Below are 25378 nucleotides of genomic sequence, written 5' to 3' on the forward strand. Positions count from 1 at the left end.
ATGTGCATAAGTCATTGAAGGTGGCAGGGCAGGTTGAGAGAGCAGTTAATAAAGCATACAGTATCCATTAATAGGGGCAAACAGTACAAAAGCAAGCATGTTGAACTTGTATAAGACACGAGTTCGGCCTCAGCTGGAGTATTGTGTCCTGTTCTGGGCGCCGCACCTTTGGAAAGACGTGGGGACAATGGAGAGAGTACAGAAAAGATTCACGAGAATGGTTCCAGGGATGAGGAACTTCAGTTATGAAGATAGATTGGAGAAGTTAGGACTGTTTTCCTTGAAGAGAAGGCTGAAAGGTGATTTATTTGATAGAGGTATTCAAAATCATGAGGGGTCTGGACAGAATAGAGAGAAACTGTTGCCACTCATGAAAGGACCGAGAACAAGAGGGTACAGATTTAAAGTATTTGGTAAGAGAAGCAAAAGTGACATGAGGAAAAGTTTTTTCATGCAGCGAGTGGTTAAGGTCTGGAATGCAGTACCTGAGAACGTGGTGGAGGCAGGTTCAATTGAAGCATTCAAAAAGGAATTAGACTTATATGAAAAGGAAGAATATGCAAGGTTATGGGGAGAAGGCAGGGGAATGGAACTGAGTGATTGCTCTTTTGGAGAGCTGTACAGACATGATGGGCCGAATGGCCTCCTTCTGCACTGTAACAATTCTGCGATTCTGTGAGCACACCGTAGACATTCCGAAGGTATACTCGGCCGTTTCATTGACCAGAGGGAATATTACAGTATAAACAAGCCAGGTTCTCGAGAGCACTTCTGGCACGCTGTGTGCTGAATACCTTTGCCCTGATGAGGTGTCTTCTAACGCAGATCTCTGAAGAGGAAATACAACACGAGCTGAGCAACTGTTTGACCATTAGAAGTTCCCTGTAAACTGGAGAGACAGACTAGACAACATTTGATAAACACCCTTTCCCCAAACGAATAAATAAAGTTGCTCTCTCTTACAGCCTATATACTGACCCAAGCACACTTGTCCTTAAATGCCCTTTTAGCTATAACTATTTTCCAACCAGTTCTGCTCACTTGTTCCTAATTGAAATCCTCCAAATATACAAACACAAAACCCAACCATGAATCAGACATACTTCTGAACAATTACATCAATTAAAAATTTTTTTTTTGCATTTATACAGTAATTGCTTCTTTTATTCACCATGCATCTTTCTGTTTACTCTCTATGCTGTTAGATCTATTCTGGCACTCCATCTACATGCTACTTGATGACCTGATGGCCAGGGGTACCAGAGGTGCTTGAAAGTGCTGTGGTACCATGAGCCTTTTGAGACTGAGGTGGCACTCATCTCAAGGCTTCTGAGTTCTGGAAGGTCTCTTCAGCAGGCAACATCACCACCGCAGATCCATGGGCAGCCTGGTCCTGTATCTTGCCTCTTATATGACCAGCATCTGAGGGGCTGACTGGAAACTACATAAAAGTTCACATCAGAAGGGAGAGCAGCAGCATGGAGTCTTGCTATGCCTGAACCTGAGTGCCCACTGATCAATGGAAGGGCTGATCCGATTGTACTAGTTAGATCCTGCAGACCCTGAGAGAAGGCATCCTGAATCTCTGGGATGCCGGTTGCCATTATTTTTTCACATATGCAGAAGCCCCAAGACATTGGAAGCATTAACTGGTCTGGAGGTCTGTCAGTGGCAATGGTGACAGATGTTTGTGGTACTGCCATTCGCTGCACGCAGCACTACATTGTTGCATACTGGCACAAAAGATAACATTGAACTTTGCCACCTGTCTAGGGTGCTCTGAAATGTCCCCATGTAAACATGATGCTCCTCCAGCAACCTTTATTGTTATGCTGAAATATGATTTGGCAGGATACATATCTAAGAACTTTCTGTGGAACCTCCAGTCCCTATTGCCATTATTGCTTTCACCTCTCACTTCTGTTCTAAGACTCACAATGGCAAATCCTCATCAGAACCATATACACCCCACCTGCCCTTCCAGTTTGAGTTCTCTGGACTGGCAAGAAAGTATGAAAAACATTGTGGATTATGTTGGGGTTGGTAGGGCACAGGTGAAAGGGTGCTATCCACTTTTCCTCCTGCTCTGTGACATCTTATGATTCATATCAAGGGGAAAGAAACAATTTTAAAGCTACAGACTGGTTACTGCATGTCTCATCAGCTGCATTTAAAGATGTCTGATCAAGTTTCTTACAACGGGTGCTCATGTGCATAAGTGACAAAGTCCTGATGATTCTCTATATAGCTGCCACCGGAAAATTCTTCATCTCCAACAGTTTGCTGTCCGCCTCCTCAAAATCAGCAAGGCTTCCTCTTTTTATGGCATTAATGGTCTAATATCTGAGGCTCCTCTGCCTATAGCCTGCAACACCCTGTTGTTGTGAACAACCTGTGATTGAGTGTTAAAGACAGCAGGATATGAATCCAACGCTGATAGTAGCACTCTTGCCTCTAAGTCACAAGGTTCCCAGTTCAAATCCCACTCCAGGGCTTAAACACAAAAATCTAGGCTAATACTCCAGTGCAGTACTAAGGGAGTGCTGCACTGTATGAGGTGCTGTCCTTCAGATCAGATGTTAAACCAAGGCCCCTCTGCCTGCTTGGGTCAATATAAAAGATCCCAAGGCATTATTGCGAAGAGAAGCAAGGCTGGTATCCAGGGCAATATTTATCCCTTAATCAACATCACAAAAACATTGTGGTAATTATTGCATTCCTGCTTGTGGGAATTTACTATGTACAAATTGGTTGCTGTGTTTCCTACATTAAAACCGCTAGTACACGTCAAAAGTACTTCATGGCTATAAAAGCACTTTGAGTTATCTGGCGGTCATGAAAAACAGTATATAAATGCAAGTTTTACTTATGCTGAAAACTCCATCAATCGGCTTCCCCCAGGGGCTGCTGTTTATACAGCTGAAAAGTTGGCATCGAGGAGGCATGCTTATGCAGGTCACTCCAAAAAGGAGTTAATCCTAATGTTGCAATTGCTGCTGGGTTCTGATAGCTAGTATTTGAGCAATAGCAGTTGGGTAATTACTTAGGGTGCCACTAACATAAATATCGTGTACATAAATGTATAAACAGTTATGCCACAGGTGCTTTACCTTTGCTGCTCTGGGGAGATAATTAATTTTTTTGCTATGCTACATAAGAATCCTGGCTGTTACAGAGGAGGCATTGACAGCCACTGTTAACTTCTCCATGTTGCTTTTACCATCTACATCAGAGGTCTCTTGCTCTTCTGGCAGCAGAATATTTATGTGAGACTCCCTGAAATTAAGGCTTTTTCTGACCTCTTTGCCTCTGCTTCTGATGCAAAATGCATTCCTTCTTCCAATGATGCCATTACCACTTTGGGCAGGCGCCCTTACAGAACCTGGCCATTTTTGCGTTGATGAATTTGATTGGCCTTACTCCGGTAATTCCAATCACCAGCCCACTCTGTGAATGGTTCTCAGCGAAAAAGCAATTAAACTCCCAAATCACGAGAATTCTACTAAAAGGTTTAATGCATCCTTATTTATTGCAATTGAACGTATGGACAAAATTCACATCCTTGTGCTGTCTGGTTTGTGTTACAGAACCACAATGTGTTGAATATATAAACTCAGCTGAAATCCAATCACAAATATAATGATCCACAAGAGATCAAAACAGATATTTTATTAAACTAGGGATCTCTTTAGTGCACACAATGTTTTTTTAAAAACATAATCCAGAAATTTCACAGGAGCTTTGGCAAGCAAAGTACAAGAAAATCACCTCAAATCCATTGAGGATGCTTGACTAGAGAGGATGTCTGTAATAAAAAGCCTTTTTATTGTTTGGCTGAATTTATTTTGCCAGTTGAATTGAACAATAAAAGTGCAGTCTACTCGGTCACTTCTTCACTTCTCCAAGATCTTCAATGGAGTCATCATCCACCTGCAAGAATAATCTACAGTAATAAGTTGCAGCTACTTAAAGCATAGAAAAATTGATTAACTAACAGCTCTGTGGTCAGTTTTGCTTTAAGTAGGACAGCTGTATAACAACCAAGAAAAAAATGTTCTACAAGCTTAAGTGCTATTGGGTAATCCACAGATTGTGGATGTCGCTGGCTAGGCCAGCATTTATTACCTATCTCTAATTGCCCTTGACAAGGTTGTGGTGAGCCACCTTCTTGAACCTCTGTAGTCCATGTGATGTAGGTTAGGAAGTTCCAGGATGTTGACCCAGCAACAGCGAAGAATCAACAATATAGTTCCAAGTCAGGATGTGGTGTGTGGCTTGGAAGGGAACTTGCAGGTGGTGGTGTTCCTATGCGTCTGCTGCCCTTGTCCTTCTAGTCGGTAGAGGTCACTGGTTTGGAAGGTGATGTTGAAGCAGCCTTGGTGAGTTGCTGCAGTGCATCTTGTATATGGTACACACAGTGGCAGCAGTGTGTCAGTGGTGGAGGGAGTGAATGTTGAAGCTGATGGATGGGGTGCCAATCAAGCGGGCTGCTTTGTCCTGGATGATGTCGAGCTTCTTGAATGTTGTTGGAGCTGCACTCATCCAGGCAAGTGGACAGTATTCCATCACAGTCCTGACTTGCACCTTGGAGACAGGTGGACAGACTTTGGGGGGTCAGGTGAGTTCCTCACCACAGAACGCCCAGCCTCTGATGCTCTTGTAGCCACAGTACTTATATGGCTGGGCCAGTTGAACTTCTGGTCAATGGTAACCCCCAGGATGTTGATAGTGGGGGATTCAGCGATGGTAATGCCATTGAATGTGAAGGTGGTTGGATTCTCTCTTGGAGATGGTCATTGCCTGGCATTTGTATGGCACGAATGTAACTTGCCACTTATCAGCCCACTGTTCACCAAACAGCAGGTCTTGTTGCAAATGGACACAAACTGCTTCAGTATCGGAAGAGTCATGAATGGCACTGAACATTGTGCAATCATCAGCAAACATCCCCACTTCTCACCTTATGATGGAGGGAAGATCATTGATGAAGCAGCTGAAGATGGTTGGGCTTAGAACACCCCGAGGAACTTCTGCAGTGATGTCCTGAGACTGAGATGACTGACCTCCAACAACCACAACCATCTTCCTCTGTGCTAGGTATGACTCCAACCAGTGGAGAGTTTTCCTGATTCCCATTGACTCCAGTTTTACTAGGGCTCCTTGATGCTACACGCGGTCAAATGCTGCCGTGATATCAAGGACAGTCATTCACACCTTACCTCTTGAGTTCAGCTCTTTTGCTCATGTTTGGACCAAGACTGTAATGAGGTCAGGAGCTGAGTAGCCCCAGCGGAACGCAAACGGAGCGTCAGTGAGCAGGGTATTTCTGAGTAAGCGCCGCTTGATAGCACTGTCGATGACACCTTCCATCACTTTTCTGATATTGAGAGTAGACTGGTGGGGCATGTTGGATTTCTCCTGCTTTTAGTGTAGAGGACATACCTGGGCAATTTTCCACATTGTTGGGTATATGCCAGTCTTGTAGCTGTACAACTACTGCTACACATTCAACTGATGAAGTAGCTATTATGGCTGAGAACTAGTTTGATGATCCAAGATAACAGATCACTTCCAAACCTTATACCAGCAGATCTTCTGTGGTACTGCATATGTTTTAATACAGTCTCAGCTTCAGCCCCTTACAGCCTCACCTTGTTTTAATACAGCCTCAGCTTCATCCCCTTCCAGCCTCACCTCAATGAATTTCAAGTTGGCACGAGTCCTGTCTCTGCGCCCACTTCTCTGGCCAACCGCCTTTTCTCCCATTTTCAGAATTTCATTCCACCTGGACACTTCTCTCTGACCTCTTAACCTCGTTTGATCTTTTCATTGGGAACTGCCCACGTGACATTGGCTATCTCAATTTCTCTGCTCCCCTCACTCACTCAAATCCAAGTCCCTCTGAACTGACAGCATTTTGTTTTCTCAGGTCCTACTATGATAGCCAATTAAATTGCTAATGAGTAATCGCTATTGCTGTTTGGTGAACAGACATCTACCTGAACACCAACTCGCCAAAACCTTACTTCCCTCTGGACCCACGAACCCACCAATGAATATCAAGTCATCATTTCCCAGACCATCACTGACCTTATCGCCTCTGGAGATCCCCCACCCTTGGCCTCCAACCTCATAGTCCCCAACCCCGAACAGCCTGCTTCTACCTCCATCTTAAGATCCACAACAGGACTACCCTGGCAGACCCATTGTGTCAACCTGTTCTTGCCCCACTGAACTTATTTTTTCCTATTTCAATTCTATTTTTTTTCCCCTTGTCCAGTCTCTACCGACCTACGTTTGCAAATCTTCCAATGCCCTCTGCCAGCCTAACAGTTTCCTGGCCCTAAACATCACCTTTTCACATGGACACCCAGTCCTTCTACATCTCCATCCCCCACCACGATGGTCTGTGGGCCCTCTGCTTCTTTCTTGAACAGAGGCCCAACTAGTCCCCATTCACTACCATCCTCCTCTGCTTGGCTGAACTTGTTCTCAAACTGAGCAATTTCTCCTTTGACCCCAAATGGACTGCAGCATCTCACATCCACCTTCTCAAGGGCAATTAGGGATAGGCAATAAATGCTGTCCTAGCCAGCGACACCCACATCCCATAAACAAACAAAAAAAAATTCATCAACCTTGCTGCTAATTTCCACCTTCGTCTTCCCTTCCATTCCTCGACTTCTATTTCTGGGGATAGATTGTCAACCAATATCTTCCAGAAGTCCAATAACCCAACAGCTATCTCGATTACACTTTCTTCCACCCTACTTCGTTTGAGGATGATATTCTATTCTCCCAGTTTTTGTCTCCTTTCAGATTTCCAACATCTACAGTATTTTGCTTTTGCACAGCACTACTGCTGAAGGATAGCTATGTATACTTAAATACATCTCTTTAAAGGCCACAAGGTGTAATTGCTGGGCCTTCCTGGGTCAATTATTTAAGCCAATCTTCAGGTTTTTGAAGACTGCAACTTCTGTGTCTTTCTCAGAGCTAAATTCTCTGAATTAAAAAGTTAAAAATAATTTCCTCAAAATAATTTCATTTTCCAGCTTTTCATTTGGAAAAACAAATCCAACAATTTGAACCGACCAAAATAAATACATTTTCTGTAAATAATTAACAATTTCTTACCATAAACCAAAAGTGGTGTAATTACCTTTTTTCCCCCTTGGTCTCTAAGGGTAGGCTTTTCTCTCCAACATAAAATTAAGCAGCTGATGGTTGTTTGAATGTGAAATTCTCTCTCTTACTTTTGAAATACCTGCTTAAGAGTCATTTGGAAAAACAAACGCTCAAAATCCAGAAGAAAGATACTCTTCCAAGTTGTACACCGAATGATGCATGCTGAGAAAATCTGCTGTACTGCATATTCAGATTGTGCCATCCTGGAAATTGCAGGCACAGAAGGTAACTTGGTAGCTTCCTACAGCTGGTAGAGTGACAACTCTCAGAAAAGTTATCAACTTCAAATCCAGGGACTTTAACAATACTTAGGTTGCTAAGTAAAACTCATTGAAGGTAGTAAAAAGTCACATACTGGTGTTTTGGAGAAGGTGTATAGTCTTACCTCTGGCCATTTCTCTTGAATAACATCCATAATATCATCTGTAACATCACCCTGAATTGTGATTTCATCTTCTCCTGTTACTGATGCTCCACAGGAGAACTTCTGAGCAAAGAATCTTTGTGCTTCTTTTAGCTCTATCTCTGTTTATACAAAAGAGATTCGTTAGCAATTATATCAACCAAATCTTGATTCCAGGTTTAGAACAACATTGTCAGGAATGAAGGGCATTAATTTATCTGTGCGTTTAATTTAGCTCCAAGTCAGTTTGTTCTCTCCATATTAAAATATTACAAGTCACCTCGTTCAGCAGCTATGAATGTTAGACCGAGGGAAACAAACTATAGTAAATAGGAAAGAATATTACCTATGGAATATCCCAATTCATGTTTTTCATGTTCTCCATAATGCAAGAAAAAGTAAAATGACAGTAAAACAAAGTAACAGCAAATACTTGCCGAAAGTTGCAAGGCCACATACTCTTGTTACATATTTCTTTTTTGCTCTTGGAATTTTGGCTATTGTAACCTTTTGGGGTGCTGTCTTCTTTTTTTGTTTAATTATACCTCTGCCACCTTAAAAATAATATTTTAACATTTATTTAGAACATGTTTGCCAAAATAGGTCACAATCCCTAGGACTATGCTTGCTTTATATCGATCATGCATGGTAATTTAACAAGCCATACAAAGAAAGTCTGTCATATTTTTGAGATGATCAGAAACAGCTATAGAATTACATTCTGCAATTTCATTTGACATTTAAAGATATATACCTCGTCACTTGAGAGGTCTACTTCCATGTGTGAACCACATTGTGCACATTATATGTTAAACAGGAGTACAATAACCAAGTAATGCTGTAAAAATAATTTATTGTGCATTCACATGATTTGTTGTTGAGTTCCAAATATGTTAGAGATATCTGCAGACTTGCTGCTAGGGCTTGCATTGTAACTTCAAAACTATTGACCACAGGTAGGTAGCCTGAGAATAAACATTTGATACAGAGCTTGCTTGCAAGCCTCCCTCACGCCTCAGTGAGTTTATCCAGTGGACAGTTAGTCTATACAAGACCAGGAAGGCCAGGGTCAATTCAGAGTCCATGGTAAGTTTGCTGACTGTAACTCAGGAAAGGGTACGGCTCAGTGCCTTAAACTGGGAGGTGTGGGGGTGTGCAGTGCAGAGTCCCCACTTCTGGTTACGATCCTGTGGAAGTGCTTAAGTGTGGATGTTGGGTGACGGCAGGAGTGGGCTTGACCTTGATGCCAGTCCCTACACTCGAATAGCTAACATTCACTATTAAGGCTCCCATATGAATAATGGTCACTTGGACAATGTACTGGAGATGGCCTATTCATGGAAACATATCTCAGCGAGGAGTCAACATCTTCAGGAGAAAAATGGTAAGGAGCAAGAAAAATCAGTGGAAACCTAGAACATTTAGTTCAGAATTGTTCTCTTTGTGAGGGTGAGTTTTGTTTTGCAGAAATGTTACAGCAGTCTTCCATGCGTTAACACATTAGCAGTGGTATTGAACAGGAAACCAAAATAGCTGCAGAACAGAAACATTGAGTCAGAACACAGCTACCTTAAATTGACTGTGTCCAAGTACCAAATAGGCAGTTTTTACACTAAGGCAAGAATGTTTAATTTGTAAGTAATCAGCTGGTTACGAATATTTGCACCAGCTAGTGGATGGTTTCCTGGCCACCAAAATTCTCAGACCCTCTCTGGCACATACACTTGTTCAGTGAGATCTGTGCTACTGAAGTGGAAGAAATAATCAAAAAAATCTGGAAATCAGGGAGTAAGGCCTGAGAGCACTTGGAAAATGCAAATAAAGTTTAATTTAATAGGATGAAATGTGTACCTTAGGGAATGTGTCAGTTAATCTACATACATGGGGGAATATATTTAAAAACGACTTCTAAATATTTTTGCATGGACGATTACAATTAAATTCAATGAATGTTTCAAATTACGTACAAATTTGTGTGTCAGGGAGCACTTGGGTAACAGTGATCATCGTTATCATAAGGTTTAGACTAGTAATGTAGGAAAGTAAGGAATGAAATAAGGTAGGACGTCTAGATTGGAAGAGGGCTAATTTCAATGTGATGAGAAGTGATCTAGCCAGGGTAGAATGGAACCAAAGGAAGAGCTGCATAAGACCAATGGGTTATCTTTAAGGAAGAGATGTTTCAGGTAAATGCTAGGTACAATCCAACAAGGGCGAAAGGTAAGGAAACTAAAAACAGGGCTCCTTGGATGATGAGGGAGATAGAGATAATGATGGAAAAAAAAGAGGGTGCATGATGAATGTCAAGTGAATTCTTCAAGTGAGAACCAGGCCATGTACAATAAGTTGAGAGGGGAGGTGCAGAGGAAAATAAGACTGTTGAAGAGAGAATATGAAAATAGAATGGCAGTCAACATAAAAGGATCAGATGTTCTGATGAAAGGTCACAGACCTGAACCGTTAAACTCGGTTTCCCTCTCCACAGATGCTGCCAGACCTGCTGCGTATTTCCAGCACTTTGTTTTTATTTTAGTTTAACATTAGTGGTGGGTAAGGTTTTAGAAACAATAATCAGGGGAAAAAAATCAATAGGCACTTGGAGAAGTTTGAGATAGAGATTAAAGATAGCCAGCATGGATTTGTAAAATGCAGATCATGCTTGACTAATCTATTTGAATTTTTTGATGAAGCAACAGAGAAGGTTGATAAAGGGAATGCGTTGGATGTTGTTTATATGGATTTTAAGAAAGCATTTGATAAGATACCACAGAAAAGGCTGGTTAACAATATTGAGGCTCATGGAATAAGAGGGTCAGTGTCCAATTGAATAAAAAATTGGCTTAAGGACAGAAAAGAGTGAGTCATAGTAAATGGTTTTTCAGACTGGAGGATGGTAGACAGTGGTGTTCCCCAAGAGTCAGTGCTGGGACCACTGCTTCTTTTGCTAAATATAAAAATGACTTGGATCTTGGAAAATTGGAAATTTGACGATGACACCAAACATGAAGGTGTGGCAAACAGTGGGGATGATAGGAACTGCCTGCGACAGGATACAGAAAGGCTAGCAGAAAGGGGCAGACGGAATTTAATACAGACAAGTATGAGGTAATGCATTTTGGCAGAAGGAATAGGGAGAGGCAATATATACTTAATGGCACAGTCTAAAGAGTGTGCAGGAACAGAAGGGCTTGAGGATTCATGTGCATCAATCTTTGAAGGTGGCAGGAGATATTGAGAGAGTGGTTAATAAAGCATATGGAATCTTGGGCTTCAAAAATAGAGTTATTGAGTACAAAAGCAGGAAGTTATGCTGAACCTTTATAAAGCTCTGGTTGGGTTCCAACTGGAGTACTGCATCCAGTTCTGGTCATCACACTTTAGAAAGGATGTGAGGGTCCATGAGAGGGTGCAGAGATTTACCAGAATGGTTCCAGAGATGGGGGATTTTAGTTACAAGGTTTGGTTTGAAAAGCTGGGATTCTTCTCCTTGGAACAAAAGAAATTGAGGGGAGATTTAATAGACCTGTACAAGATTATAACAGATTATGATAAGTTGGACAAGGAAAAACTGTTCCCATTAACTAATGGTACAAGGACTAGGGGACACAGATTGTAGGTTTTGGGCAGGAGATGCGGGGGAATATGAGGAAGAACTTTTTACACAGCGAGTGGTAATGACCTAGAACTCGCTGCCCACAAGTGGGGTGGAAGCGGAGACAATCAATTACTTCAAAAGGAAATTAGAAAGCCACTTGAAAGAAATAAACTTGCAAGGCTATGGGGATCGAGTGGGGGGTGGGACTGACCGGATAACTCCGTGGAGAGCTGGCATGGACTTGATGGGCCAAATGCCTCCTTCCGTGCCATAAACGACTCCATGACTCTAAATTCAGGGAAGTGTTTTTCTATACTGGGAAGCACGTTACAACATTAAAATGTTCATCTCACCCAGAAACTGTTATATGACTCTTATTCCCATTGTCACATTTCTTGCAGAAATGCAAGCTAATGAGACAGGTACTTAGTTAAGTTAGACTTGCAGATGTGCTTTTAAAGTAACTACCTTTAAAAAAAAATCAACTTCTATGGCTAATGAAGATGGTGGAGTGTTAATTGCAAATCAATTTTTTTAAATTACAAAAATTTAAAATAAAGACACAATAACCTCGTCTTTGTTTCTTCTTTTCTTCTTCCTCTCCTACTGGCGGCTCCCCCCCTCCTGCATCTTGTTGTGGGCATTGATCTGTATTTTAAAAAAAGATTAAAGTGACCTGTTGAATTCTCATTGAAAGTTCGACATAACAGCAAAGCATGAAGAAAGCGGATGCAATATAAAAATAATTTCAAGTATAGGTCCCTGATTTTCAGCCCTACGATTTATAGCATGGTCTAGCTGGCCAAGATTTGATTGAATTTTTCGAGGAGGTGACTAGGTGTGTCGATGAGGGTAAAGCAGTTGATATACTCTACATGGACTTCAGTAAAACTTTTGATAAGGTCCTGCATGCGAGATTGGTCAAGAAGGTAAGAGCCCATGAGATCCAGGGCAATTTGGCAAATTGGATCCAAAATTGGCATAGTGGTAGGAGGCAGAGGGTGATGGTCAAGGGTTGTTTTTGCAATTGGAAGCCTGTGACCAGTGGTGTACCGCAGGGATCGGTGCTGGGACCCTTACTGTTTGTAGTGTACATTATACCTCCTATATTCACATCTGAATCATTAATCAGTAAGTTTGCAGATAACACTAAAATTGGTGGTGTCATAAATAGTGAGGAGGAAAGCCTTAGATTACAGGACGATATAGATGGGTTGGCAAGATGGGCAGAGCAGTAGCAAATAGAATTTAACCCTGAGATGTGTGAGTTGATGCATTTTGGGACGACTAACAAGGCAAGGAATATACAATGGATGGTAGGACCCTAGGAAGTACAGAGGGTCAGAGGGACCTTGGTGTACTTGCCCATAGATCACTGAAGGCAGCAGCACAGGTAGATAAGGTGGTTAGGAAGGCATATGGGATACTTGCCTTTATTAGCCGAGGCACAGAATATAAGAGCAGGGAGGTTATGGTGGAGCTGTATAAAACACTAGCTAGGCCAGAGCTCGAGTACTAAGTACAGTTCTGGTCGCCACACCATAGGAAGGATGCGACTGCACTGGAGAGGGTGCAGAGGAGATGTTGCCTGGGCTGGAGCATTTCAGCGATGAAGAGAGACTGGATAGGCTAGGGTTGTTTTCTTTTGAGCAGAGAAGGCTGAGGGGGGACCTGATTGAGGTATACAAAATTATGAAGGGCATAGATAGGGTAGATAAGAAACTTTTTCCCTTACAGGAGGTGTCAATACCCAGGGGACATAGATCTAAGGTAAGGGGCAGGAGGTTTAGAGGGGATATGAGAAAAAATGTTTTTTTTGGATAGACATATGGATGAAAATGGAATAGTGTAGGTCAGATGGTTTCACAGGTCGGTGCAACATCGAGGGCCGAAGGGCCTGTACTGCGCTGTAATGTTCTAATTCTAATTCACCCAGAGGGTGGTTGGACTCTGGAACACACGGCCTGAAGGGGTGGTAGAGGCAGGAACCCTCACAACATTGAAGTATTTAGATGAACACTTGAAACACCATAGCATACAAGGCTATGGGCCAAGTGCTGGAAAATGGGATTAGGACACAATGGGCTGAAGGGCCTGTTTCTGTGCTGTATAACTCTATGACTCTATAAGACTGCTCAGTCAACCGGCTGTAAATAACAAGAAACTTAAATAACTATTTCATCAGAGGAAGGTGAAAATAGAACTCTATGCGTTTCTGAAGATTGGGAAGAGCCACTATTGAAGTTCAAGTTTCAAAAATACACTTTTACAAAAGTTACTGTACTATAAATAGAAGCCACCAGGTCCAGATGGTATGCATCCCAGAACACTGAATGAGGTTGGGGAAGATATGTTCGCTGTAAATGGGAATTATGCCAGTGAACTAGTGGATAACAAATGTTGCATCCTGATTCAAGAAAGGTAAAAGGATAAACTAGGAATTTCTAGGCCAATTAGTCTTGGATCTGTTGTGGATAAACTTCTAGAATTATAATATGGGATGAATTAGTGCACATTTAAAGGATTGGGCTAATCCAGAGCAGTCAGCATGGATCTGAAAAGGTCAGGTTGGGCTTGACTAAGTTATTTTAATTTTTTCAGAAAAACACAGGATGTATAAATAAGAGAATCCGATGGATGTTGTATATATGTTCCTAAGGTGCAACATAATAAATAAAAACAGGGATTAAGAGGATAAAGGAATTGGAAGTAGGCAGAAAACCAAGAGAATTAAAATAGGTGTTTTTTGATTGGCAGGATGTGGTTAATGGTGTTACCCAGGAATCTATGTGGTGTCTTTAGTTTTCCTTTTATATGAAAGATTTGGCTATAGACACAAGGCCAATCACAGTGAAGTCTCCTGAAGATACCATGTTAGGGAGCATGGCAAATTGCGAGGAAGATTATAGCAGACAGGTGGCAGATGCAGTTCAATGCAAAATAACACTTTTGGAAAATAAACAGTAAATGGGGATATACTGTCAGCTTCAAGTCTCAAATTAGAGGAATGGAAAGACTGGATCGGTAGCAGCCTGCATTTTTTGTGTAGCTAGGAGAAGCATTGCTGCTACTCTTGGATTTGTGAAGTTTTGTGGCCATTTCTTGACCAGCCCATGGAGTACATTTAAGGACTGCTCGCTAGGTCGTCCAAACTCCACTCAATTGTATCTGAATTTTGCACCGTTATTAGACCAATTTGCACACATGGGGTACCCAATGCCTGTTTCAGGTGAGCAGGGACACTGAAAAGACACCTGCTTCCAATATTGCAAATGGCTCTTTTACAGGGCAAATTAGGTATGGGAGGTCACGACCTGGAATTTTCTGGCCCAGCAACCACTTTATGCCCGAGAAACAGGTGAAGACCAATTTGAATATCTCCCCAGGGAATATAACGGTCAAGATGTAATTACGAATCTATACGAAATCTTAGTAAGACCAGTGTTGGAAGATTGTGTGCAGTTGAGCTCCACAATATAGAAAGGATACCAAAACAAACAAGATAAAAACTAGCATGAACTGGTTGGGAAAAACATCCTGTTTGTGTTCCAATTATCTACGCAGTTGTTATGTGATGAACATCCTATATATTTGTACATGTCTATTTTGGACACCAATACTGATCAAATTGCAGATTCAGAGATAACAAAACAATCAAATAAAGAATAGGTGTAGTTTATTTTTACAATGGAGTTCAACACTATTTATAAGGCTAAATACTATATACTGTAGCTACAAAACTTGCACCAGCAGTGCACATCTCATACGCCTGTTACAGATACTAAGTCACAGTTTATTCCGTTAAAAACAACACTTGAACAAACTTTCCCCGGCTTCATTTGTCAAAGTGGCCAGCTATTTTCTGGACACTTAATATCAGGTTTCACATTACACTTCACATAGAGCAAAGAATGGTTATTTTTTACTAGAAGCACAATATTTTCCACAAGTTTTGAAAGCATCTTCTGTCGAAATGTACAATTTTGTAATAGTCATCTAATTCTTGGCACAATGCCACCAATTGAAAATGGAGGTTGAAAAGGAAATTATACTCTTTTCATTTTTGTTTTAAAACATATGCACAGCAGTTAGAAAACAACAACAAAATTACCAGGTTTTTCACTCGTTGTCGTCTTTCTCAGGAGGTTACAAGGTTGTTGGTAGATGAGGGGGACTGGGGATCAAGATGCTCAGTTCCATCGTGACAGTATGGAACAGGCTCAATAGATAGACAGGAAAAGATGTTTGTCATTTACATCACTTTACTTATTTTTTAAAGCTAGAGCAAAACATTATTGTGAGTGGAGTTAGTAAAGACAGGGCACACCTTGTAAGGTATCAAAACTGCAGGAGAACGTAGTGCCGTTATAATGCTAGGCCCCCACCTGCCAGGAATGAGGCACATTAATTTTGCCATGAACTTTGATTTTAAACTGTTAATAGAGTGAAGAAAGGACTTGTTAAACAGATCAGCCGTGGCTCAAAAAGACATTTGCATGTTAACAGATGGTGATTGGCAGGACAAAGCCGCCATTCCCTGACACATTCAACCCACAATGGACTTTTGATTACCAGACGTTAAAGTTGGGGGAGCTTGCATTCCAGGTTGACTGCTAAGATGGCCGAATTCACAAACAGACATGGTCAAATCAGCTGGTCACATGACTAACCTGCTGGGCAATCTGTGTTTTTTGAATTTGTACGAACAGTTTGGGCAGAGTGTCTATTTGCTCCTGGACTGAGAAGATCTCTCTCCTGTCTGCTCACTTCTCTTTCTTACAAGCCTCTGAATCCACTGAAGACATATGAACCCCAAGAGAGAAAAGTCTCCTACAGTGAACAAGGTTTAAGAAGAATACTGGGCCCCAACGAAAAGCAAGATCTACCTACAATCAAGGACTCTACAGTGAGCTCAAAGAACCGTAACAACTACTCTTCAGATATTGCCTCAAACCTTTCCACTTTTTCCTCTGCTCCTTTCTTTCTCTATTTGCATGTGTGTATCGCATATGCATGCTAGCTTGGGCGCGTCGTGTATCCCTAGGTATCAACCAAATTAGAGCTTAAGCTTAATAAATTTCAACTTTTCTTCTTTAAACCTAAGAAAACCTGTTTGTGCTGGTTTCTTTGCCTTACAATTGGAAAGCGGTGAACAAGGATTTAGCAAGGAGGAGCTAAAAACACAGTGTGTTTAAAATTAAACCCTGTTACAGTAAAACCAGGTGAAGGCTGAAAGGGAACCCTAGAGCTCTTTCTCACTTGGTCGTAACAGCCGTATTAATACCACTTCCTTAGCTGATACTGTATGCACATGTACCATTAATAAGATGGTAAGTAAATAATGTTCCAGTGCAAAATATAGCATGAACTTAATTCTGCAGCTTCCCGGGAGACTCAGCTATTACTGAATGAAGCATTGCTCCAGACACTGAAAAATATTAAATGAGAAATGTTTTTTCTTTTGTTACCTATACTGAGTTTTGCAAATTCCTCTGGGCAATTCTTCTCCAGCCACTGTCTGCACTTGGTATACTGGGGCATGTATTCACAATACTGTAAGAAAGCACACGGACGTAATCAAAGAACATAATTGAGTTAATGAACATTTCCCTTTCAGAGAGTCTTTCCTTCTGACTGCCACTCTAAGTCCTGAAGGAAGAATTGTGTAGACAAGTAACCAATGTTGACTGAATAACAAAAATATACTAACAAACTAACTAGGGTAGGCGGTGGCGTAGTGGTATTATCACTGGACTAGTAACCCAGAGACCCAGGGTATTTCTCTGGGGACATGGGTCCACAGCAGAAGGTGGAATTTGAATTTAATTAATAAATCTGGAATTAAAAGCTGGTCTAATGATGGCCATGAAACCATTGTCGATTGTTGTAAAAACCCATCTGGTTCACTAATGTCCTTTAGGGAAGAAAATCTGCTGTCCTTATCTGATCTGGCCTACATGTGACTCCAGACCCACAGCAATGTGGTTAACTCTTACACGCCCTCTGAAATGGTCGAGCAAGCCACTCAGTTGTACCTAACCGCTACGAAGTTAATAAAAAGGAATGAAACCGGACGGACCACCCGGCATCGACCTAGGCACCGGAAACGACAACGGCAAACCCAGCCCTGTCGACCCTGCAAAGTCCTCCTTACTAACATCTGGGGGCTTGTGCCAAAGTTGGGAGAGCTGTCCCACAGACTAGTCAAGTAACATCCTGACATAGTCATACTCACAGAACCATACCTTACAGACAATGTCCCAGACACTGCCATCACTATCCTTGGGTATGTCCTGTCCCACTGGCAGGACAGACTCAGCAGAGGTGGTGGCACAGTGGTATACAGTAGGGAGGGAGTTACCCTGGGAGTCCTCAACATCGACTACGGACTCCATGAAGTCTCATGGCATCAGGTCAAACATGGGCAAGGTAACCTCCTACTGATTACCACCGACCGCCCTCCCTCAGCTGATAACTCAGTACTCCACCATGCTGAACACCACTTGGAGGAAGCACTGAGGGTGGCAAGGGCACAAAATGTACTCTGGGTGGGGGACTTCAATGTCCATCACCAAGAGGGGCTCGGTAGCACCACTACTAACCGAGCTGGCCAAATCCTAAAGGACATAGCTGCTAGACTGGGTCTGCGGCAGGTGGTGGAGGAAAAACACACTTGACCTCGTCCTCACCAATCTGCCTGCTGCAGATGCTTCTGTCCAGGACTGTATTGGCAGGAGTGACCACCAAACAGTCCTTGTGATGAAGTCCCGCCTTCACATTGAGGATACCGTCCATCGTGCTGTGTGGCACTATCACTGTGCTAAATGGGATAGATTTCGAACATATCTAGCAATGCAAAACTGGGCATCCATGAGGCGCTGTGGGCCATCAGCAGCAGCAGAATTCTACTCAACCACAATCTGTAACCTCATGGCCAGGCATATCCCCCACTCTCCCATTACAATCAAGCCAGGAGACCAATCCTGGTTCAATGAAGAGTGCAGGAGGGCATGCCAGGAGCAGCACCAGGCATACCTCAAAATGAGGTGTCAACCTGGTGAAGCTACAACACAGGACTATCTGTGTGCCAAACTGCGTAAGCAGCATGCGATAGACAGAGCTAAGCGATCCCATAACCAATGGATCAGATCTAAGCTCTGCAGTCCTGCCACATCCAGCCATGAATGGTGGTGGACAATTAAACAACTAACTGGAGGAGGTGGCTCCACAAATATCCCCATCCTCAATGATGGGGGAGCCCAGCACATCAGTGCGAAAGATAAGGCTGAAACATTTGCAACAATCTTCAGCCAGAAGTGCCGAGTTGATGATCCATCTCAGACTCCTCCTGAAGTCCCCAGCATCACAGATGCCAGTTTTCAGCCAATTCGATTCACTCTGCGTGATATCAAGAAATGACTGAAGGCACCGGACACTGCAAAAGCTATGGGCCCTGACAATATTCCGGCAATAGTACTGAAGACCTGTGCTCCAGAACTTGCCGCACCCCTAGCCAAGCTGTTCCAGTATAGCTACAACACTGGCATCTACCCGGCAATGTGGAAAATTGTCCAGGTATGTCCTGTACACAAAAAGCAGGACAAATCCAACCCGGCCAATTATCGCCCCAATGGCCTACTCTCAATCATCAGTAAAGTGATGGAAGGTGTCATCAACAGTACCATCAAGCGGCACTTGCTTAGCAATAACCTGCTCAGTGACGCTCAGTTTGGGTTCTGCCAGGGCCCCTCAGCTCCTGACCTCATTACAGCCTTGGTTCAAACATGGACAAAAGGACTGAACTCAAGAGGTGAGGTGAGAGTGACTGCCCTTGACATCAAGGCAGCATCTGACCGGGTATGGCATCAAGGAGCCCTAGCAAAACTGGAGTCAATGGGAATCAGGGGGAAAACTCTCTGCTGGTTGGAGTCATATCTAGCACAAAGGAAGATGGTTGTGGTTGTTGGAGGTCAATCATCTGAGCTCCAGGACATCACTGCAGGAGTTCCTCAGGGTAGTGTCCTAGGCCCAAACATCTTCAGCTGCTTCATCAATGACCTTCCTTCAATCATAAGGTCAGAAGTGGGGATGTTCGCTGATGATTGCACAATGTTCAGCACCATTCATGACGCCTCAGATACTGAAGCAGTCCGTGTAGAAATGCAGCAAGACCTGGACAATATCCAGGCTTGGGCTCATAAGTGGCAAGTAACATTCGCGCCACACAAGTGCCAGGCAATGACCATCTCCAACAAGAGAGAATCTAACCATCTCCCCTTGACATTCAACAGCATTACCATCGCTGAATCCCCCACTATCAACATCCTAGGGGCTACCATTGACCAGAAACTGAACTGGAGTAGCGGCGCAGTGGTTAGCACCGCAGCCTCACAGCTCCAGGGACCCGGGTTCGATTCTGGGTACTGCCTGTGCGGAGTTTGCAAGTTCTCCCTGTGTCTGCGTGGGTTTTCCCCGGGTGCTCCGGTTTCCTCCCACATCCAAAGACTTGCAGGTGATAGGTAAATTGGCCGTTGTAAATTGCCCCTAGTGTAGGGAGGTGATGGGGAATATGGGATTACTGTAGGGTTAGTATAAATGGGTGGTTGTTGGTCGGCACAGACTCGGTGGGCCGAAGGGCCTGTTTCAGTGCTGTATCTCTAAAATAAAAAAATAATATAAATACCGTGGCTACAAGAGCAGGTCAGAGGCTAGGAATCCTGAGGGGAGTAACTCACCTCCTGACTCCCCAAAGCCTGTCCACCATCTACAAGGCACAAGTCAGGAGTGTGATTTAATACTCTCCACTTGCCTGGACGGGTGCAGCTCCAACACTCAAGAAGAAGCTCGACACAATCCAGGACAAAGCAGCCCGCTTGATTGGCACCCCATCCACAAATATTCACTCCCTCCACCACCGACGCACAGTGGCAGCAGTGTGTACCATCTACAAGATGCACTGCCCCAATGCACCAAGGCTCCCTGGACAGCACCTTCCAAACCCGCAAACTCTACCAACTAGAAGGACAAGGGCAGCAAATACACGGCAACACCACCACCTGCATGTTCCCCTCCAAGTCACACACCATCCTGACTTGGAACTATATCGCCGTTCCTTCACTGACGCTGGGTCAAAATCCTGGAACTCCCTTCCTAACAGCACTGTGGGTATACCTACCCCAAATGGGCTGCAGCAGTTCAAGAAGGCAGCTCACCACCACCTTCTCAAGGACAATTCGGGATTGGCAATAAATGCTGGCCTGGCCAGCATCGCCCACATCCCATGAATGAATTTTTTAAAAGTTGGTCTGCCATCATTGTGGTACATTAAACAAAGTGCTATAAAACCCTAGGAAGAAGCAATGGATGCTACAACTCATGAAGATCTCTCTCATGGTCCTCCTTGTCTCGAGAGACAATGGGTAAGCGCCTGGAGATGGTCAATGGTTTGTGAAGCAGCACCTGGAGTGGCCATAAAGGCCAATTCTAGAGTGACAGACTTTTCCACAGGCGCTGCTGATAAAATTGGTTGTCAGCGCTGTTACACAGTTGGCTCTCTCCTTGCGCTTCTGTCTTTTTTCCTGCCAACAGCTAAGTCTCTTCGACTTGCCACTCTTTAGCCCCGCCTTTATGTCTGTCCGCCAGCTCATGAAAATCAGAGTAGCAGATTATACCAATACTCAAATGTTAGAAATGAGGTCCTAGGGCTAATAACTTGCTACAGCATCACCAGTTTAGTTGAAGCATAGCTAAAGGAAGTCAGAATGTATTGCACTTATTAACCGTGCCATTTAAGCTCAGTTAATTTTCATTATTGATTACATTTATTCTTGTTTAGGACTGTTCTGAACATTTGTTACTAGCTTCCCCATTTGGTGAGATCAGATGCTGCGATAAAAAAAGAAAAAGAGCAGAAAACAGCACAGTAAATGATTTGGTATAAAGCAATGAAAAGTCATAATCTGATTGGGAACCATGCCATAACTTATTAGCATTTATGGTTGTTGAAAGTTTAGATAACCCTGCCTTCCCCTCAGTCAGTACAATTGTTCCAAATTTTGGAAAACTGCACGTCTTAAACAAATATCTGCCATCTTGAATTCAGTAAAGCTGAGGTATCGATGTTCTAAATAGTTAAGATCCCACATTGCCTGCTTACTACTCGATGGTGCAAGATTTAAAAGGCACACTGTTGACCTCTAGCGACAGTAAATAGGCAACGTAGCTATTTGAAAAAGTGGCCACAAAAATACATCAGTATAAATTAACCGGGCAATAAGGTGTTGTGAATTAATGAAAATATAATTGGAAAATTACAACAGCTGCAATTCATGTATCCTAAAAGATATTAAACACACCTGAATACATAAACCTATCCTAACCAAATAGATAACAAAATAGAGGCAAAAAGGAAATACAGAAATTTCGGTACTTTGTGGATGACTGAGAAGTTGTGAGTCAGATAGACTTTTCTCATGATTGAAAAGCAAATAAGTAAATGACTGCATAACTACTGATCTATTTTATTTAAAACCAAAGAGATTTCACATAACAATAATAAAATCAAAATTTACAATTTTTTTTCCACGAACAGTGAAAAGCCATTAAGCCCAACAAACCTATCCCTTTTAAGTTGCTCCTCTTCTCACTATATTTGTCAATCCCTTCTGCCCAGAAGCATTGCCTCTTTGACTAATTTCTGCTGTCTGCGTCAATGGCCTTCCCTGGTAATTTACTGCATAAACTTCTCGTTCAAAAAGTTATTACCCGACTTCCTATGGATTTTTTAAAACTTATATTCCCAGAAATCATCTAGATAGTCACAGAAGGGAGTGATGTAAATACTGGGATTCAACACTATTACAATTACACAAATAAAGTACAGCAGAAAAGCCATAGGTCTGAAGGCTGCTCTTTTTGGGTACTCATCATGTGCTTTACTACGTAGCTTTGAATAATCTGACCACATGTGGAATCTGTAAAACCAGGAGACGTATGCAGCTTGATGAGAATGCACAAGCAATTTGTTAATGCAGCACTTATATGTATAAAATTGAGTAAAAAAGTAAGGAATATTCTTAGAACTGCTGTTCTCACTGCTTCATTGAAGTAAGCATCTTGAATAATTGCAATGGCAATTTTTAGTTTTCTCTGAAAACTAGTACATAGAATGAGGCCTGAAGCAGGACACCAGGAAATGTACGGTATTACTTACACCGTAACACACTTATTGGAGGCATAGTTTTTTTCACTTAAAACCAAATGGGGCAAGAAAGCTTTGAAGGTCTGAATTGCGTGCTGGCTAGTTTTGGATGTTGGAGGAGAAGGAAGAGGTGCAGACACACCAAAAAGGTACACTAACATATCAAGAAAATTATGTAGTAATATTTCACCAATAGATATCACATTCTAATTACTGGAGTTACTTCTTTGAGTTGAAGATAATGTTAAAGATACATTAAATCCACCCTTCTATATTTTTATTTTTAAGATATACTATAAACAGAATCTTTGATGCATATCCTACTGATGTCACTGACCATGACTTGTCAGCATGAAGTCATGACCAACTTATCACATCAGTCTTCATGATTGGAATATAAACCATATCTAATGGGTTGTCTTAAAGCACCATCTATATATACACAATGAGTCTTAAGTTTGTTAAGACTGAACATTTGTAAAGCATAAAAAGGAGCTAAACGCAGATAAGAGAAATTTGAATAATAAGCTCCCTCTCCCCAAAATCTTGGCAAATCAAAATAAAGAGATGTTTGAAATTTGGTACAATTTCTTTTCTTCTGCAGCAACTCAACTGGCTGAATTTTACCAGCCCCTCAACGCTGTGGGTCGGCCCGTCGAATTCTGTGGGGAGAGGCCTGCCTAGACCCCCGACGTCGAGAAGGGCCTGCTGCATATTACCAGCGGCGGGGGGAACCTCGCGGCAGCTCCCCCACCCCTTGGCGGCGGGCCCTTTACCTAAATATTTAAATTTTTAAAAATTAGATGTAAATGAACTTACTTGCTGGCGGTGGCCCCGTCCCATGCCGATTTTATGGACGCTGTTTGCACCCTGTGCACCTTCAGAACTCCGTATGGAGTTCCGAGGCGAGAACCTGGGTGGGGGGGGGGGGGGGGAGCTAAATAATTTTCAGGGCGGGAGGAGTGGGGGAGCGGAGAAAACAATTTTTATTGGCTGTGGGGATGGTAGGAAAGGGTTGAGGGTCAAAGGAAACAAATTTCGGGGGACGGGGGGGGGGGGAGAAGTTTGGGATATCAATAAAAGTTTATTATGGAGGGAGAGAACAATTTATATATAAATTACCCATTGGGTGGGTGGGAGACAGGATTTAGAGTTGAAATAAAATTTTATTTTTACTTCCTGGAGACTAGGATCTTTAAATATTAAAATGTTATTGAAGGGCTTGAAGCCCTTTAAAAATGGCACCAGATGCCATTGACAGGGACCCAGCGGCCGCCCCCATTACATCATTGGGGGGGTGACCACTCTGCCCCCTCCATTCAAATGAGCCCCCGCGTAATATCGTAGGGGCTCATCGGCAGCACTTACGTGTCAGCAGACCGCCGAGTTCAATGCATGCCGCCACAGAGCGCGGCGCGCAAATAAAATTCAGCCCAATATTTCAATTCGCTCCACACAGCATAGAGCTGGTAAATATATATTGAATGGGACAACTGACACATATAGATGTAACATCAATGAGTAGCTTCACTGATCAATACCAATCTCTAAATATCCTAGTCTTCAAATTCCTATATCAGCTAAGCATACTCTAGTACTCAGCTGGCACCAAATCTTCATGGCAAGGACACCTTCAGACATATATTCAAGACCGAGTTATTAACTATCAAATCATTCATTGATGGCATTGTAACTAAAGCCAGCTGAATGATTTCCTTGTGCACACCAGACTGAAAATAAGGGTAATTACACTAAGCGTCAAATATCCCCAAGGTAGTAATGTTTGCTTTAAAATGAAACTTAAGATGGGGGTGAACAAATGATTTCAAAAGCACTCCTTCCTATCTTACCATCCCCCACCACCACACCCTCCCCCCCCACTGCCCAAGTACTACAGCTGTACAGTCCTGTGAACTGACACCACCTAAATTAAGGGGAATTCAAATATGTAAAAGATAAGTAACATTGCATTTAAATCAAAACAGAAGGAAAGAGAAGTTGGATTAATTAAAGGGGAAAAACAAAAAGGGGAGAAAGTAACCTGAAGATGTAAATACATTTGATGTAATTAATTCCACTTACCTCTGTTGGCAATGAACAGACTAGAAACAGAAAAAAATACAACAGTAACTTTTCAGAACAAGTAACAAAAATATAAGCATATTTTTCAGCCAAAACCTTAATTTCAAGCAAAATACACAGAGCTTAAAAGTCCTTGCATATAATTAAAGCAATTAACTGAAAAACTGATTTACAAAAATTACAAAAGCTGAGCATATTAAATAAAATTAGAAAATGCCATAAATATTCAGTAGCTCTATCAGCCGATGCAGTTCAAAGGAAAAAGCCTTCAACTCAAAGTTTAACTCAGAGTTGGGACGTGCAGAGTAAAGGATTTATAGAATCATAGAAGTTACAGCACAGAAGGAGGCCATTGAGCCCATTGTGTCCATGCTGGCTCTATGGAAGAGCAACTCACCTAGTCCCACTCCCCCATAGAATCATAGAGTATATAAACTGTACAGTCCCGTGTACTGACACCACCAGTAAGTCATTTCCCTGGATACTTTGATTTTCATAAAAAGATAGCTTTTAAATCTATTTTCACAACTGATGCAATGCAAAATTTTTTTTTATTCATACATGTGATGTGGGCATCGCCAGCTAGGCCAGCATTTATTGCCCATCCCCAATTGCCCTTGAGAAGGTGGTGGTGACCTGCCTTCTTGAACTGCTGCAGTCCATGTGAGGTAGGTACACCCTAAGAAGGGAGTTCCAGGATTTTGACTCAGCGACAGTGAAGGAACGGCGATATAGTTCTAAGTCAGGATGTTGTGTGATTTAGAGGGGAACTTGCAGGTGGTGGTGTTCCCATGCATCTGCTGCCCTTGTCCTTCTAGTTGATAGAGGTCGTGGGTTTGGAAGGTGCTGTCGGAGGAGCCTTGGTGCATTGCTGCAGTGCATCTTGTAGATGGTACACACTGTTGCCACT

At 42.4% G+C, this 25378-nt stretch overlaps 1 protein-coding gene across 3 annotated transcripts in view; it reads right to left on the minus strand.

Moving 5' to 3' along the window:
* Positions 1-3510: 3510 nt before the first annotated feature.
* Positions 3511-25378, minus strand: part of denr (density-regulated protein) — a 33204-nt gene continuing 11336 nt past the window's right edge. For all 3 annotated transcript variants that reach the window (XM_068055059.1, XM_068055060.1, XM_068055061.1), the window contains 6 exons: positions 24469-24488; positions 16655-16739; positions 11757-11834; positions 8029-8145; positions 7574-7713; positions 3511-3930 (listed from right to left, as the gene is read on the minus strand). In XM_068055059.1, the coding sequence (XP_067911160.1) occupies positions 3886-3930; positions 7574-7713; positions 8029-8145; positions 11757-11834; positions 16655-16739; positions 24469-24488 (485 nt within the window). In that variant the 3' untranslated portion in view covers positions 3511-3885. The remainder of the gene's footprint in view (positions 3931-7573; positions 7714-8028; positions 8146-11756; positions 11835-16654; positions 16740-24468; positions 24489-25378) is intronic.

The sequence above is a fragment of the Heterodontus francisci genome, chromosome 23 (genome assembly GCF_036365525.1).
Source record: "Heterodontus francisci isolate sHetFra1 chromosome 23, sHetFra1.hap1, whole genome shotgun sequence".
Classification (NCBI taxonomy): domain Eukaryota; kingdom Metazoa; phylum Chordata; class Chondrichthyes; order Heterodontiformes; family Heterodontidae; genus Heterodontus; species Heterodontus francisci.